Source organism: Anguilla anguilla, chromosome 8 (assembly GCF_013347855.1).
Source record: "Anguilla anguilla isolate fAngAng1 chromosome 8, fAngAng1.pri, whole genome shotgun sequence".
Taxonomy (NCBI): domain Eukaryota; kingdom Metazoa; phylum Chordata; class Actinopteri; order Anguilliformes; family Anguillidae; genus Anguilla; species Anguilla anguilla.
In genome coordinates, this window is record NC_049208.1 from 49905008 (window position 1) to 49921836 (window position 16829).

Below are 16829 nucleotides of genomic sequence, written 5' to 3' on the forward strand. Positions count from 1 at the left end.
AAGAAAATCAACCCCAACTCTAGCTTAACAGAGCTGTCCGCATAGACTGATACAAACAGTTACTCAGGTTCCAGTCACATAAAAATTTTCAATAAAAATGCCTTTTTAGTCAATGAATGTCCATCCCGTGTTATACTGGCAATCTTCTCTGTGTGCTTGCATGGAAGAGGTTCTGCACACTGTGCAATGAGAGTCCGAGTCCTCGACTACCCCTGCTGTATATTTGGTAATGCACAGAAATTACACCATCCCTACAAAACATTCCCGTTACGGAAGCAACCGGTAGAAGAAAAAAAATCGACCACCACAAAGCACTCGCATACCGTGCTACGGAGCTGGTAGAGAAGGAAGCAAGTGGAGAAAAGGAGTGGGTGACGGGGCGGAGAATGGTGCACTTATCTCGTCCCCTGGTTGTCCTGTTTTCTGGTCAGTAGGACAGAGTTTGTTTGGGCCTCACAGCGGGGAAGAAAAGGCAGGCCACAGTAAGGAAGGCCTACCCCACCCCCACACCAAATTTCTAACCCACATGCGCTGTACTGAATATGAATAAATGTGTTCCTCAAATAAACCTCCCATTTCAGCCACTTCTCAGGACCGTCAAATGAAATGGAGAAGTAGAAATGGAAAAAGAAAGAAGTACTAAAGAAGAAGACCGGCACGTTGGCATCGCGCTCACGCTCACACAAAGATGGCCGACACGTCACTGCCGCTCACCGACGAAGCCAATTAAATCATTTGGGAGCACAAAAGCAAGCTTAGTAAAAAACCTCTAAGCAACCCGACAGCAGCGATGCAAATTCCGATTCCGGCGCAGAGTTTATTGCAGTCGGCGCGCTGCGGAGGACAGACGGCATCGCCGCGTCACGGCGACAGCAGCCGTTCAGCCCTGTTCCAGGAAGGACCTCCGTATCTTCTTCTTTTATGGTTTTTACCGCCGCGCGCGTCAGAATAACTTTCTTATCTTAAATACGCTCGCGGCGGCACACGCCGAGCCGAAGGGCTTCATTCATGATACGCAGTCCTTTTGCATCTGGATCCAGGGGCAAATCAGCATCTCATGCAAAGGAGCACGAGGTTAACACGGATGTCTCATGATTCAGCATATCTGGATTGTTCACCTGTTTTTTTTTGCATTGACATTAAATATTCCATTATTTCACAGAAAAAATGTACACCTGGCCTCTTTGGTTCTGTTCCGGTTGGACATTAAATGGACGAATCGAAACAAGCAAGCATGATGTAGTATCTGTTACAGTCAGTTGTCTTTGAAAGATGAAAAACAAAACAAAAAAGTACAATAAAATAACCAACAAAGACTGGTGTAAATAACTATTGTCACAAACATCAACGTTCCCCAAAAAGCATAAACGTCTAGAACTGACTGCTCTTAGGCGACTGAAGTGACCGTTGGCACATACCCGAAAAAAAAGGGTTTTCCTGTAAAATGGCGGACGACCACGCCCCGTCCCAGTTCACGTCCATACTGATCCCAGATCAGCCAGGAGCTGATCGTCAGTTGTGACGCAACAGCGAGGCTTCACAAAATCCACCCGTTACTGGGTGGGTGACTGGCAACCGCCAAACTCGTTATCTAACCAAAATGGCTTCATCACCAGAGCAGGAGGCTGTGATTGGCTGGGCTGAGCGCCGGGACTGGAGGTTGGTTTTTTGTTTTTTTTTGAGTTCACAATGCTTTTCTCTCCTGTAGTCAGCTGTGGTCAGTGCTGGTCCTCCTGTAAGAGTCTGCCTGGTTCAGTACTTTTCCAGGGCACTGTGCTTGTACAGTGCTGGGAAGCAGTAAGCACCCGCAAAGCCACCAAGCTGGGAATAGTATTACCATCTTTCCTTCACTCTACCTTTTTTATTCTTCCTTATCCCACTATCCTCCATCCTGTTCGTGCAGTTCTCTGCCATCCCCCGACAACGCATGCAAACACACACACTCTCACACATAAACACACATACACACACTCACACACACACACATAAACACACTCACACACACACACACACACACACACATACACACACTCACTCGCACACACACACACACACACACTCACTCACTCGCACACACACACACACACACACACTCTCACACAAACATAAAGACACACACACTCTCACACATAAACACACACACACATAAACATAAACACACACACACACACACACATAAACATAAACACACACACACACTCACACACACACACTCTCACACATAAACACATACACACACACACATAAACATAAACACACACTCACACACACACACTCTCACACATAAACACACATACACACACACACACACACACATAAACACACATACACACACTCACACACACACTCTCACACATAAACAAAGACACACACACACACACACACACACTCACACATAAACACACATACACACACACACACACACACTCACACATAAACACACATACACACACATACACACACTCACTCACACACACACACACACACACACACACACTCACACATAAACACACATACACACACATACACACACTCACTCACACACACACACACTCTCACATAAACACACATACACACACTCACTCACACACACATGCACACATAAACATAAACACACACACACTCTCTCACACATAAACACACATACACACACTCACACACACACACTCACTCACACATAAACATAAACACACACACACTCTCTCACACAAACACACATACACACACTCACACACACTCACACACACACACACTCTCACACATAAACATAAACACACACACACACTCTCACACATAAACATAAACACACACACACTCTCTCACACACTCACACATTCACATATACACTCTCACACACTCACACACGTACACACACACACAGAGTAAAAGCGGAGAAAAAGGAAAGGTGAAAATGCACATGATTCCATTTCAATAAATAAATCTATGATTCAAATTTTTCTGTTTTAGGCAGACTTACATATGTCAGAATAAAGGCTAAATTCTATGTATGTATGTATATATATATATATATATATATATAGAATTTAGCCTTTATTCTGTAAATATATATTTGGCAATATATACATACATATAGAGGCATTGCCAAATATATATACTGTATATATACTGTATGTGTGTATATGCACAGTATATATATACATATGTCATATTTTATTCCTTAAAGTAAGAGGTAATTTCAACCCCTATTAATTATCAAACCTTTTTACAATTATAATGTGCGCAAAATAATTATGAAATCTGATTAGCGCTTCCGATAGGAGATAAAACACTGCCATGCCAGTTACTGTAGCAGAGCACATTGAGCCGATGCCGTTTAACTCAGTCTGGGGCACTGAGGGCACATATATGAGCTGAACGGGGACAGCACATTCCCAGCATTTATATACTGGATTTTTAGGGGTTGCAGACTGTCCTGGTGAACATGCTAAATGCTAACGGCAGGGCAATGACATATTAATGCTTTTCGATTGAATGCTCCAAGGTTTCCTTTAAACCATTACTGTGTTTTTTCTGGAATAAAAAAGTATATTTGCAGGCAATACTGGCGTCAACACATCACCAGCTTGCAAATGATTTGCCTCTCTCGCTCTCACACACACACAAGTAAAGCCTGAGAGGGAAAAGCATGCACACACACACACGCACGCATACACACACACATGCACACACACACATGCACGCACACACACACACACGCATTTGCATGCATACACACATGCTAGTTCTCCCTGTCCCATGAGGCTACAGTACTGCACTGTCAAAGCCCACCTCCTGATGTCTCCAGCTTCACTACTGGCTGTGGCCAACTGTCAATCTTCAGAAGGGACTAGAAAACCCTCAAGCAGACAAGCACGTACAAGAAACTCCAGGCAGCACGGATGAGTCACCCCAAATACAAGTCTTCCACTTAATTCCAGCATGTACAGTGATCTGAAAAAACCAAGAGCAGACACAGTATGAGAGAGATTTCTCAAGACATATTAAGCATCCTAGTATCAAAAAATTCTCTCATCAGTTATCATTGCAACTGACATATATACGGTTATGTTGAGTGTAAGCATTATTGCAGTTCACCTGGTCGTCCAGTAGAGGCAGTGTGCTTCACTGGAAGTTGCCCTTAGACAGGATGTACTTGGAGAGGAGTTCCTGTAACCGGTGGTACTCATCTTCCACATTCTGAGAGAAGAAAGGGTGAAAACAAACAGCCATGTCATCAATGTATGTGTGTATATATATGTTTACACTGCTCGAACAGTTCCCAAAACATCCATGGAGGGTATCTTGTTTCCTTCTTTCCCTCCTTCTTTCTTTCTTTCCTTCCTTCTTTCATTCCTTCTCTCTTTCTTCACTCTGTGATGCAGCATTACACAGTATTTTATCCCCAAACAATGTGCGTATAATATAGGGGCGACATAGCTCAGGAGGTAAGAGCGTTTGTCTGGCAGTCGGAGGGTTGCCGGTTCGATCCCCCGCCCTGGGTGTCGAAGTGTCCCTGAGCAAGACATCTAACCCCTAATTGCTCCCAACGAGCTGATTGGTACCTTCCATGGCAGCCTTTCACCGTTGCTGTGTGAGTGTGTGTGTGAATGGGTGAATGAGAGGCATCAATTGTAAAGCGCTTTGGATAAAAGCGCTATATAAATGCAGTCCATTTAATATAAAAGCAACCTGAAGAACATGGATTAACGTTAATGTGAAACACTTCACAAGGCTCTCTCTCTGTCTCTCTTTCTTTCTCTCTCTCTCCCTCCCTCTCTCACCTGCAGGTGTTTCAGGTGTTCCTCCAAACTTTCGAGCGTCCTCGCTGCCTCGGTCTTCTCCTTCACCCCTCCATCTGCTCCCAGGAGAACAGAGGGGTAAGAACGTGTGAGCGAGCACACAGAGCAAACACCAGGCCCCGAACTCCCAAATAGCAGGGCGTGAGTCCGCCGGGCCAGGAGACCGGAGGACAAGCCGCTTCCACCCACCCGATGATTGACAGCTCTGTGCTTCTGGCTCCGCCCCTTCACTCCTCCCCGACTCTGCGGCATCGCGGTCCTCTGGTAGGCCCGAGCTCACCAGCAGCCTCAGGGAACCAACTGAACGTGAAAGAAGGAAGGAAGGAAGGACGGAGGGACAGAGAGAGAGAGAGAGAGAGAGACATGGAAGCGCATTAGGAAAACGGAGGGAGAAAGGGGACGAATGTCGCACAGGAGCAGCGATTCCCGCGAACGGGCCGAAGCCGCCCACCGCACCGTGTTTCAGGGCCTCGTCAGCGACCTTCTCCTGCGGGGCGTTGCTGTGGGCGATGAGGTCGAAGCCGCTGGCCAGGAGGTGATCCATCAGTGCCTGGGAGGAGTCCCCTCCCTTCTCCTCAGACAGGCTGTCCTTATCCCGGTCTGCAGTTCCAAACCCCATTAACAAGGAGACCCCATTAACGCCATTAAACGCCATTAAAACGTGTCATCCGCAATGTAACTTTGGGATGTTTTTAAATGTCGCTGAACGTTTGCGCGTGCCTAACCAAAACGAAAACAGAGACCAAAGTGCAAACTAAAACGGTACAGCTTTATTTCTAATTGGTACAATTCTCACATAGACAAAGAAACATCCACATGCGTCAGACAAAACGTCACGAATATCAGGTTAAAAGTCCAGGGCTGCCCAGATTTGCATTGCCATTGTTAATATCAATTCAGTCCTCCTATGTTTTAGTTCTGTTAAAATGTTCTTACCAGAGCTGGTTTTCAATGACAATGCTCCATTCTCAGAACTAGAGTGTGGGGACACCAAACTGGAGAGAGAAAGAGAGAGAGAGAGGGAGAGGCAGAGAGAGGAGAGAGGAGAGAGGTGGAGAGAGAGACGAAGAGACAGAGAGAGAGGAGAGAGAGACGAAGAGACAGAGAGAGAGAGAGCGAGAGAGGTGGGGGGAGAGAGAGAGAGACAAAGAGACAGAGAGAGAGAGAGATGAAGAGACAGAGAGACAGGTCAGTGATGCTTGTGTCACAGTTTGCACGGTAGCGTGACGTTCTGAAAGCAGAGTCGCTGCTGCAGCTGCTGGTTGGGGGGCGGGGCTTACGGGCTGGAGCTGAACAGCGCCCCCGGCGGGATCAGGCTGCCCATCCTCCTCCTGTCCAGGGTGCCCTCGTTCCGCTTCAGCTCCTGCACCGTGGACGTGATCAGCTCCTTCCAGCTGCAGGGACACAGCCTTTAATGCGCGCTGACGCTCGCACGCTAATGCTCGTATGCTAACGCTCGCGCGCTAATGCTCGTATGCTAATGCAGGCGCTCTAATGCTTGCACGGCTAATGCAGGCGCTCTAATGCTAGAGCGGCTAATGCTCGCGCACTAATGTTTGCATGCTAATGCTCGCATGGCTAATGCTCGTATGCTAATGCAGGTGCTCTAATGCTCGCATGGCTAATGCAGGCGCTCTAATGCTAGCGCGGCTAATGCTCGCGCACTAATGCTCGCGTGCTAATGCTCGCAGGGCTAATGCTCGTATGCTAATGCAGGCGCTCTAATGCTCGCATGGCTAATGCAGGTGCTCTAATGCTAGCGCGGCTAATGCTCGCGCACTAATGCTCGTATGCTAACGCTCGCGCGCTAATGCTCGTATGCTAATGCAGGTGCTCTAATGCTAGCGTGGCTAACGCTCGCACGCTAATGCTCGTATGCTAACGCTCGCACGCTAATGCTCGTATGCTAACGCTCGCGCGCTAATGCTCGTATGCTAACTCTCACGCGCTAATGCTCGTATGCTACCGCTCGCGCGCTAATGCTCGCACGGTTAATGCAGGCGCTCTAATGCTAGAGCGGCTAATGCTCGCGCACTAATGCTCGCGTGCTAATGCTCGCACGGCTAATGCTCGTATGCTAATCCAGGCATGATAACGCTCGCGCGCTAACACTCGCGCTAATACTAGCTTAGCGCTCATTCGTGTAACCTGTGTCTGGTTTACACCAGGAGCGGAGCGGACGCTTAGCGTTCGAGTAAAAAGGCGACGAGCCGCTCCGCTCCTGGTGTTCAGCAGGCCTTTAGTCCGGTGTTCAGTGCGGCAGTTCTGGACCCCGCTGCCCTCCTCTCTCACTCACTTCTTCATCTCGGCGATGGAGTGCGCGACCAGCTCGTAGATCTGCGCCCCGCTCTCCCAGGTGAAGATCACGTAGAAGGCCTTCCGGTCTGAGGGGAGCGGGAGAGAGACAGACGCACGTTCACGGGCAGGCACCATCGCCGGGGCGACCCACAGGTCAGTGGTACGAGAGCGAGAGCGTCGGAGTCAGTGTCTGTGTCTGTGTGCAAGTCTGTAGTCTGTAAGTGTGAGAATGTCAGTGTATGAGTGCGTCAGTGAGTTTGCCTCTGTGGGAAAAAGGGTTTCTGTGTTGAAGTTAAAAGTAACAGTGTGTGTGTGTCAAGTGTGTGTATCTGTGTGTGTGTGTGTGTGTGTGTGTGTGTGTGTGTGTGTCTGCACGTGTGCCTGTGTGAGTGTGTGTATGTGAGAGTGTGTGTGTGTGTGAGAGAGCCGGGTGTCAGTGCCGGAGTTGAGTGTATCAGTGTGAGTGTGTGTGTGTATGTATGTGTGCGTATGTATGTGTGCGTATGTGTGCGTATGTGTGTGTGTGTGTGTGTGCGTGCGTACGTGCATGAATGCGTGCGTATGTGTGTGTATCTGTGTGTGTGTGTGTGTGTGTGTGCGTGCGTATGTGTATGTGTGTGTGTGTGTGTATCTGTTTGTGTGCGTGTGCGTGTGGGTGTGTGTGTGAGTGTGTGTGGGTGTGTGTGTGTGAGTGAGTGTGTGTGTGTGAGTGAGTGTGGGTGTGTGTGTGTGTGAGTGTGGGTGTGTGTGTGTGTGAGTGAGTGAGTGTGGGTGTGTGTGTGTGTGTGTGTGCGTGTGCGTGGGTGTGTGTGTGAGTGTGTGAGTGAGTGTGGGTGTGTGTGTGTGTGTGAGTGAGTGTGTGTGTGTGTGTGAGTGAGAGTGTGTGTGTGAGTGCGTGTGGGTGTGTGTGTGTGAGTGAGTGTGGGTGTGTGTGTGAGTGAGAGTGTGTGTGTGAGTGCGTGTGGGTGTGTGTGTGTGAGTGAGTGTGGGTGTGTGTGTGTGTGTGTGTGTATGAGTGAGTGTGGGTGTGTGTGTGTGTGAGTGTGTGTGGGTGTGTGTGTGTGAGTGAGTGAGTGTGGGTGTGTGTGTGTGAGTGTGTGAGTGTGTGTGTGTGTGCGTGTGTGTGTGAGTGAGTGTGGGTGTGTGTGTGTGTGTGTGTGTGTGAGTGAGTGTGGGTGAGTGTGGGTGGGTGTGTGTGTGTGTGAGTGAGTGTGGGTGTGTGTGTGTGAGTGAGTGTGGGTGTGTGCGTGTGAGTGTGAGTGAGTGTGGGTGGGTGTGTGTGTGTGTGAGTGAGTGTGGGTGTGTGTGTGTGAGTGAGTGTGGGTGTGTGTGTGTGAGTGAGTGTGTGTGTGTGTGTGTGTATGGTGACAGTGTCGGAGTCGGCGTGTTGCTGAGAGCCTCACCGGTAGCCACATCCCTGAGGAACACGGTGTCCAGCTTGATGATGGGGCTGAGCATCTGCTTCCCCTCCTGCACAGCAGCGCTGCTCTTACTCTGGCACTTCAGCACCATCTTATCATCCTGCTTCTGCAGCAGCACCAGCATGTCTCCCAGCAACACACCCTGCACGTCTGGAGCAGACACATTTACCATGATAACACTACACCCTGAACATCTACTGACACATTTACAACACGATAACACTATACACTGCACATCTACAGACACATTAACCACCATAATACTATACACTGCACATCTACACACGCATTTACCACAATAACACTATACCCTGAACATCTACTGACACATTTACCATGATAACACTACACCCTGAACATCTACTGACACATTTACAACACGATAACACTATACACTGCACATCTACAGACACATTAACCACCATAATACTATACACTGCACATCTACACACGCATTTACCACAATAACACTATACCCTGAACATCTACTGACACATTTACCATGATAACACTACACCCTGAACATCTACACACACGTTTACAACACAATAACACTATACACTGCACATCTACAGACACATTAACCACCATAACACTATACACCGCACATCTACAGACACATTAACCATCATACTATACACTGCACATCTACAGACACATTTACCATGATAACACTATACACTGCACCTCTACAGACACATTTATCATAAGACTATACCCTGAACATCTACAGACGCATTTATCATAAGACTATACCCTGAACATCTACAGACGCATTTACCATGATAACAATATACACTGCACATTCACAAATACATTTACCATGATAACACTTCACACTGCACATCTACAGACGCATTTACAACACAATACCACTATACACTGCACATCTACAGACTTATTTACCATGATAACACTACACACTGCTTATCTACAGACGCATTTACCACGATAACACTACACACTGCACATTTGTACATGTACCATGATAACATTACTGTATACACTACATTTCCAGAGACACATTTGCCATGATAACACTACACTCCACACATCTACAGAGACACGTAGCACGATAACACTACACACATCTACAGACAGGAAAGCGAGAGATTTACAATGGCATCAGCATTAGCTGAAGGGCTACGCACTTGTTTATTCTTGCACAGCCACAATCACTCACTTGTTGGCGACTGTACTCCAGCTTAAGAAGGACAGCAGTGTTGTGTATTATGAGGGTTAATCACCCTTACGAATAACCAGAAATCCCTTCACCCGTGCAGTGAGGCCGGGGAAATAATGAGGAACACTGATACAGAACCTATAGCCTTCTCCTTAGTGACCTTCCAAGTCAGTGGCCCTTCGTAGATCATCTTCCTCTGAGTCAGGTCAATATTCTGAGGGGGGGGGGGGGGGGGGGGGGGGGGTGAAGAAGGGAAACAAAAAGAAAAGGAGAGGACAGGGAATGGGAAATAGCCAGGAGTGAGAAAGAAGGAGAGAGAGAGAGAGAGAGAGAGAGTGAGAGAGAGAGATGGAGGGGAGGGTGGACAGTGTCACAGTAGCACAAAGAGCAGATACAGAGAGAGAGTTAGTGTACAGAGTAAAGGCTTGGTGTAATATATATCAGATCTTGCTATCGAAACATCAGATGAATATAATTCACAATGATAGGATATTATGTAACATTTAAAAAGTTAGCAGTGACATAGCTTTAGAACACGCCTCTCCCCGCTCCCTGTACAGGCCCCTCCCTCCCTCTCTCTCACCTTGTACTCCACGTACAGGTCATTACTGGGCTTCAGTCCAGACGGGTCCAGCCTGCGCTGGTAGTCTTTCAGGGTCTGTAGGGGGGTAGGGGGGAGAGGGGGGGTGGGGGGGGGAAGCCAGATTACGGCGCGCTCCTCTGGAGGCTCTCCGCCGCGCCCCCGCCATTTCGCTCCGGCCGCCGCTCGCGGTGTAAACGTTTACTCAAGGCCGCATAAACACTCTTACAGCGGCACGCACTCGGACCACACAGACGCATCCTTCAAGATAAACACCCGGCCGGCCAGCTTTCTCTCGCTCCTCTCTCCTTCCTCTGCCATCCCCCGCTTCTAGGCCACATCCTCTGCTTCCTTCACTCGCTCTTTTTTTTCCCCCCAGTCATTTATTTCCTCCGCCAGCTGTTTCTCTCCCTCGCTTCCGCCCATCACTTCCACTCGTCTCATGCTCTTTCTGATATTCATCACTTCCTCTCAGCCCCCACCCCCCTTCACATTCTCACTCCTGCTAACCCTAACTCCCCCCCCCCCCCCCCCCCCACCAGCAGGTTCTCCATGTCCCTCACACTCTCACCCCCCCCCCCCTCACCAGCAGGTTCTCCATGTCCTTCACACTCTCACCCCCCCCTCACCAGCAGGTTCTCCATGTCCTTCACACTCTCACCCCCCCCCCCCCTCACCAGCAGGTTCTCCATGTCCTTCACACTCTCACCCCCCCCTCACCAGCAGGTTCTCCATGTCCTTCACACTCTCACCCCCCCCCCCTCACCAGCAGGTTCTCCATGTCCTTCACACTCTCACCCCCCCTCACCAGCAGGTTCTCCATGTCCTTCACACCCCACCCCCCCCTCACCAGCAGGTTCTCCATGTCCTTCACACTCTCACCCCCTCCTCACCAGCAGGTTCTCCATGTCCTTCACACTCTCACCCCCCCCCCCCTCACCAGCAGGTTCTCCATGTCCTTCACACTCTCACCCCCCCCCCCCTCACCAGCAGGTTCTCCATGTCCTTCACCCCCCCCCCCCCCTCACCAGCAGGTTCTCCATGTCCTTCACACTCTCACCCCCCTCACCAGCAGGTTCTCCATGTCCTTCACACTCTCACCCCCCCTCACCAGCAGGTTCTCCGTGTCCTTCACACTCTCACCCCCCCTCACCAGCAGGTTCTCCATGTCCTTCACACTCTCACCCCCCCTCACCAGCAGGTTCTCCATGTCCTTCACACGCCCCCCCCCCCTCACCAGCAGGTTCTCCATGTCCTTCACGTTCTCGTTGACGTGGTTCAGGATCTTGCGGCAGCACTCGGCAGCCTGCTCCACGCTCTCCTTCTCCGTTTGGTCCACTGCGGGTCAGGTCGCCGGGGGAAACCAGGGTCAGGGTCCAATCGCAGTGCGGGAAACGGGACGGAGACACAGGGCCACGCGTCAGCAATGCCAGACACACCGCAGACGCAGACGCACAGATGCCTTCACACCGTCCGCAGCCACCAGCCGAGGCAGGTCACTTAATCTTTTTAATTTATACTTTTCAAATGGGAAATGTCATAACGCTGCAGCTGCACAAGAAGACAAAGCTGCAGACACATGCGCAGACAGAGCTGCAGACACATGCACAGACAGAGCTGCAGACACATGCACAGACAGAGCTGCAGGCACAGACAGAGCTGCAGACACATGTACAGACAGAGCTGCAGGCACAGACAGAGCTGCAGAAACATGCACAGACAGAGCTGCAGACACAGACAGATCTGCAGGCACAGACAGAGCTGCAGACACATGCACAGACAGAGCTGCAGAAACATGCACAGACAGAGCTGCAGACACAGACAGAGCTGCAGACACATGCACAGACAGAGCTGCAGGCACAGACAGAGCTGCAGACACATGTGCAGACAGAGCTGCAGGCACAGACAGAGCTGCAGACACATGCACAGACAGAGCTGCAGACACAGACAGAGCTGCAGAAACATGCACAGACAGAGCTGCAGGCACAGACAGAGCTGCAGACACATGTACAGACAGAGCTGCAGGCACAGACAGAGCTGCAGAAACATGCACAGACAGAGCTGCAGACACATGCACAGACAGAGCTGCAGACACATGTACAGACAGAGCTGCAGGCACAGACAGAGCTGCAGAAACATGCACAGACAGAGCTGCAGACACAGACAGATCTGCAGGCACAGGCAGAGCTGCAGACACATGCACAGACAGAGCTGCAGGCACAGACAGAGCTGCAGAAACATGCACAGACAGAGCTGCAGACACATGCACAGACAGAGCTGCAGAAACATGCACAGACAGAGCTGCAGGCACAGACAGAGCTGCAGACACATGCACAGACAGAGCTGCAGGCACAGACAGAGCTGCAGACACATGTGCAGACAGAGCTGCAGACACAGACAGAGCTGCAAACACATGCACAGACAGAGCTGCAGACACATGCACAGACAGAGCTGCAGACACATGCACAGACAGAGCTGCAGAAACATGCACATACAGAGCTGCAGACACATGCACAGACAGAGCTGCAGACACATGCACAGACAGAGCTGCAGACACAGCTGCAGACACATGCACAGACAGAGCTGCAGACACAGACAGAGCTGCAGAAACATGCACAGACAGAGCTGCAGACACATGCACAGACAGAGCTGCAGAAATATGCACAGACAGAGCTGCAGACACATGCACAGACAGAGCTGTAGACACAGACAGAGCTGCAGAAACATGCACAGACAGAGCTGCAGACACATGCACAGACAGAGCTGCAGACACAGACAGGGCTGCAGACAGAGCTGCAGACGCAGACAGAGCTGCAGAAACATGCACAGACAGAGATGCAGACACATGCACAGACAGAGCTGCAGACACATGCGCAGACAGAGCTGCAGGCGCAGACAGAGCTGCAGACACATGCGCAGACAGAGCAGCGGACGCAGACAGAGCCGCAGACGCAAGCAGACCTGTGCTCTTGGCGATGTTCATCAGCAGCAGCGGGTACTTGGTGAGCCTCTGCATCTCTGTGGGGATGATGTCCTTCAGCTGAAGGCGCCTGCACTGAGGCTTGCTCTCCGCTTCCTGGAAGAGGTCAATCAGATTAAAAACAGAAAAAAGCACTGTCCAGACTGCAAGGCCTGGGCAGGGTAATACATCCATATTTATTTCTGACAGTAACTATACAGATGACACAGACACATCATTTATGCATACTTGTAAGTGCACATACTGCATGAAAGCCCATGACACACATGCTGTTGTGAAAACACATCTCACTTGTCTGCCCTAATGACCTAACAATACTTTGTGCGGTGGCGTTAATGGCTCACTAGACAGCTACTGTCATAATCGGGCCCTGGCAGTTTTTTTAAACTTCCTGTCAGCATTTCTGAAATTCTAACGAAGAGATAACACGAGTATAACAGGAAACCGTTACAAATCGCATCGAAGAATTATCAGGGTTATCAGGGTGAGGTAACGGCTAAATTCGAACACATGGCGGAGATCGGTCTGGCCTGGCGTTTCGGTTACCACGGATACGTGAGCGTGCTCGGTGACGAACAGCTCTGCGGTGGACACACACACACACACACACACACACACACACACACACACACACACACACAAGCTGTTATATTCTATGAACGTGAGGCGATGGCATCAGTGTAGTAACACTACTTAGAGCAAGTGCAGCAATTGTACAATTGTACAATATTTGTCTTAATATTGTAGCTTGTTCTTCTCCCTAGTTTGGCTTGGCATAAGCTAGGTCATAATAGCGTTCACTGTGTGAACTGAACTGTGCACTTGGCCAGAAATAGCTGTGCGAAATGAGTTGCCACGGTTACCACGGATACCTGAATGAAGGCGTTAAAATGGGCGTCTTTCTTCTGCCTCCCTTTGATCTGGTCCAGGGCGTAGGTCTGGTGCGCGCAGAACCGAGCGGTCAGCTTCTGGAACCACTCCCCCTCCGCCCCGCTGAACTGAAAGAGCAGAGAAGAGCCGCGGTTTGCACCAAGCTCCGCCCCCCACTCGGCCGCAGCCGAGATTCGATTGGCCGCTCGGGTAGACGGACGGGCAGACTCGACCTGACTCACTCTGTTCAGCAGCGTGGCCCCGACGGATCTGACGATGTAGTTGTCCTCCTGGCGCAGCTTCTTCAAGTCGTCGTAGAAGTTATCTGCGGACACGGACGGCGCGATTCGTGAAACTGCCAGAAGCGAAGTGCGCGCTACGCGCTCCACGTGCACTCTAAAGAGCACACTGATTGCGTCCGGTCACATGACCGAGCGATAGCCAAACTGTCAGAATACAAACCAGCCATATATGCATTGCCCATCGGATAGACCGGAAAAGTTTACGATGACCACGCCCAAAACCCAACTTGAATTTTGCAGCCCGAAAGAAACGCTCTTACCAGAAGCGTGAGAAACTAGTTTCTGGTAAAGGAATACACGGCCACTCGAAGACAGCAAGGGGCTCTCAGTGCAGAAGAGTGATGCTTACTGAACACCGAAAAGGGGTGGAGCTTTCTTATCCTGTCAATCGCTCAATGACTCACAGGGAACGAACGAATGACTTTGCTCCACATCGCTGAGTGCGATGGTTAGCGAGACAGAGCAAAGTCATAAAGGTAAGATCCGGGACTTTTTGGTACTTCGTTCCATCTGACTCAGTAACACCCCCCGTTTTGTGAGACGCAAAGCCCAACCCCCAACCACCCCCCCCCCCGAACGGCGGTCTCTGGGGAGCCCCGCGAAGGGCTCACAGTGCATCTCGATGATCTCGTCCAGGTTGGGGAAGATGGCGGCCAGCTCGGGGAGGGTCATGATCTCCCTGCGCTCCAGCGGCCGGAAGAAGATGGTCTGCAGGACGCTCAGCATGCGCACGTGGGCGTGCTCGGTGACGAACAGCTCTGCGGTGGACACACACACACACACACACACGCGCACACACACACACACACACACACACACACAAGCTGTTATATTCTATGAACGTGAGGCGATGGCATCAGTGTAGTAACACTTAGAGCAAGAGCAGTAGTTGTACAATTGTACAATATTTGTCCTAATATTGTAGCTTGTGCTTCTCCCTAGTTTGGCTTGGCATAAGTTAGGTCAGAATAGTGTGAACTGAACTGTGTACTTGGCTAGAAATAGCTGTACGAAATGAGTATCGTACCTTAATGAACCTATGTTCTGTAGTTGTCCATGACCATGATATGCACTTTTGTCAGTCATTTTGGATAAAAGTGTCTGCTAAATAAATGTAATGTAATGGCTTACAATACAGAGTGCTTTAGCATCATAGCTCTCCAATTTCAGTCACTTCTGTTTTGTGGTATACCCCCCCCCGCCCCCGCCCCCCCTCACCGTTGATGACTTCCTGCCTCTTGGTCTCCTTCTTGCTGAGGTTCCTCAGGGCGTCGCTGGGGGCCTGCTCCCTCCAGTTGGGGGGGTCCTGCTCCAGCTCCAGGAGGCGGGGCTCCAGCTCCTCCTGAGGGGAGGGGGCCAGCAAGGAGGCGAGGCCAGGGGCAGAGCCCTCAGAGGGGCTGACCCCGCCATCGGAGCTGACAGGCGGGAGGAGAGAGAGGAAAGGGAGGGAATGAGGAAAGGAGGGGAAAAAGGGGCTGAACAGATACAGCACGACCAAAAAAAAAAGAGTGTAACTAAAGTGAATCTACTTCAACAAGTCACTTCTTTTCACCCTCTCCTTCATCATGTGTATGTCTTTCCCCACCCTCCTCCTCCTCCCCACTCACCCACTGTTGTTATAATACCTGCAGTACACACCTCCCCCCCCCCCCAAACTGTTGTGTTGGAAACCCCACATACCATCTATCAACCTGGTGTTAATACCACTTTGTTCAATGGACTGAAATGAGTCATTTACTGAAAGGCCCTCATAGATCCTTATGAACTGAATTCAGACTGAACTGAAAAGAAACTGACCCCAGTGCTTTTAATTTCTGCTATTTCCTGTGTCCCCCAGCCCCGCTCCCGTTAGCCAGCGGCACTGAACTGTGAGACGTGTTCACTCTCCCACTAAAGCGATTCTCTCCCTCTCTCTCTCTCTCTCTCTCTCTCTACCTCTCTCTCTCTCTCTCTCTGTCTCTCTCTCTCTCCCTCCCTCTATCTCTCTCTCTCTGTCTCTCTCTCTCTCTCTGTTTCTCTCTCTCTCTCTCTCTCCCTCTCTCTCTGTCTCTCTCTCTCTCTCTCTCTCTCTCCCCTCGCTCTCATATCAGTGTGCACTGTGAATGCAGTGCAGGGTCCAGTCAGTCGGGTCAGTGCGGGGGGACACCGGCGGCAGGGCTCGGGCCCCTCTCCCCTCCCCCGTTCCGATCTGGGTGCCTTACAAGGGGGCGTGGTGGGGGGAGGGCGAGAGGGGGTGGGCGGCGGAGGCGGTGGCCGCCTGCAGGTCCACGTCGCTGCGGGAGCGCGGCTGCTTGTCCCGGCCGGAGCCGCGCTTCGAGCGACGCCTCTCGCTGTGCAGGCTCTCGCTGCGCCGGACCGCTGCCGACGTCCTGGGGGAGAAGGGGGCGGGGACAGGG

At 50.6% G+C, this 16829-nt stretch overlaps 1 protein-coding gene across 3 annotated transcripts in view; it reads right to left on the reverse strand.

Annotated features, from left to right (window-relative positions):
* Positions 1-3116: 3116 nt before the first annotated feature.
* The window catches only part of LOC118233650 (rho guanine nucleotide exchange factor 1-like), a 40415-nt gene continuing 26702 nt past the window's right edge, over positions 3117-16829 (reverse strand). For 2 of the 3 annotated variants that reach the window (XM_035429455.1, XM_035429454.1), the window contains 18 exons: positions 16635-16802; positions 15652-15848; positions 15045-15191; positions 14374-14456; positions 14134-14259; positions 13243-13357; positions 11519-11619; positions 10285-10359; positions 9840-9915; positions 8501-8668; positions 7096-7183; positions 6080-6193; positions 5736-5794; positions 5256-5399; positions 4989-5099; positions 4782-4855; positions 4096-4197; positions 3117-3951 (listed from right to left, as the gene is read on the reverse strand). In XM_035429455.1, coding sequence (XP_035285346.1) covers positions 4123-4197; positions 4782-4855; positions 4989-5099; positions 5256-5399; positions 5736-5794; positions 6080-6193; positions 7096-7183; positions 8501-8668; positions 9840-9915; positions 10285-10359; positions 11519-11619; positions 13243-13357; positions 14134-14259; positions 14374-14456; positions 15045-15191; positions 15652-15848; positions 16635-16802 — 1921 coding nt within the window. In that variant the 3' untranslated portion in view covers positions 3117-3951; positions 4096-4122. The remainder of the gene's footprint in view (positions 3952-4095; positions 4198-4781; positions 4856-4988; positions 5100-5255; positions 5400-5735; positions 5795-6079; positions 6194-7095; positions 7184-8500; positions 8669-9839; positions 9916-10284; positions 10360-11518; positions 11620-13242; positions 13358-14133; positions 14260-14373; positions 14457-15044; positions 15192-15651; positions 15849-16634; positions 16803-16829) is intronic. The other variant, XM_035429456.1, reaches the window with a different exon arrangement.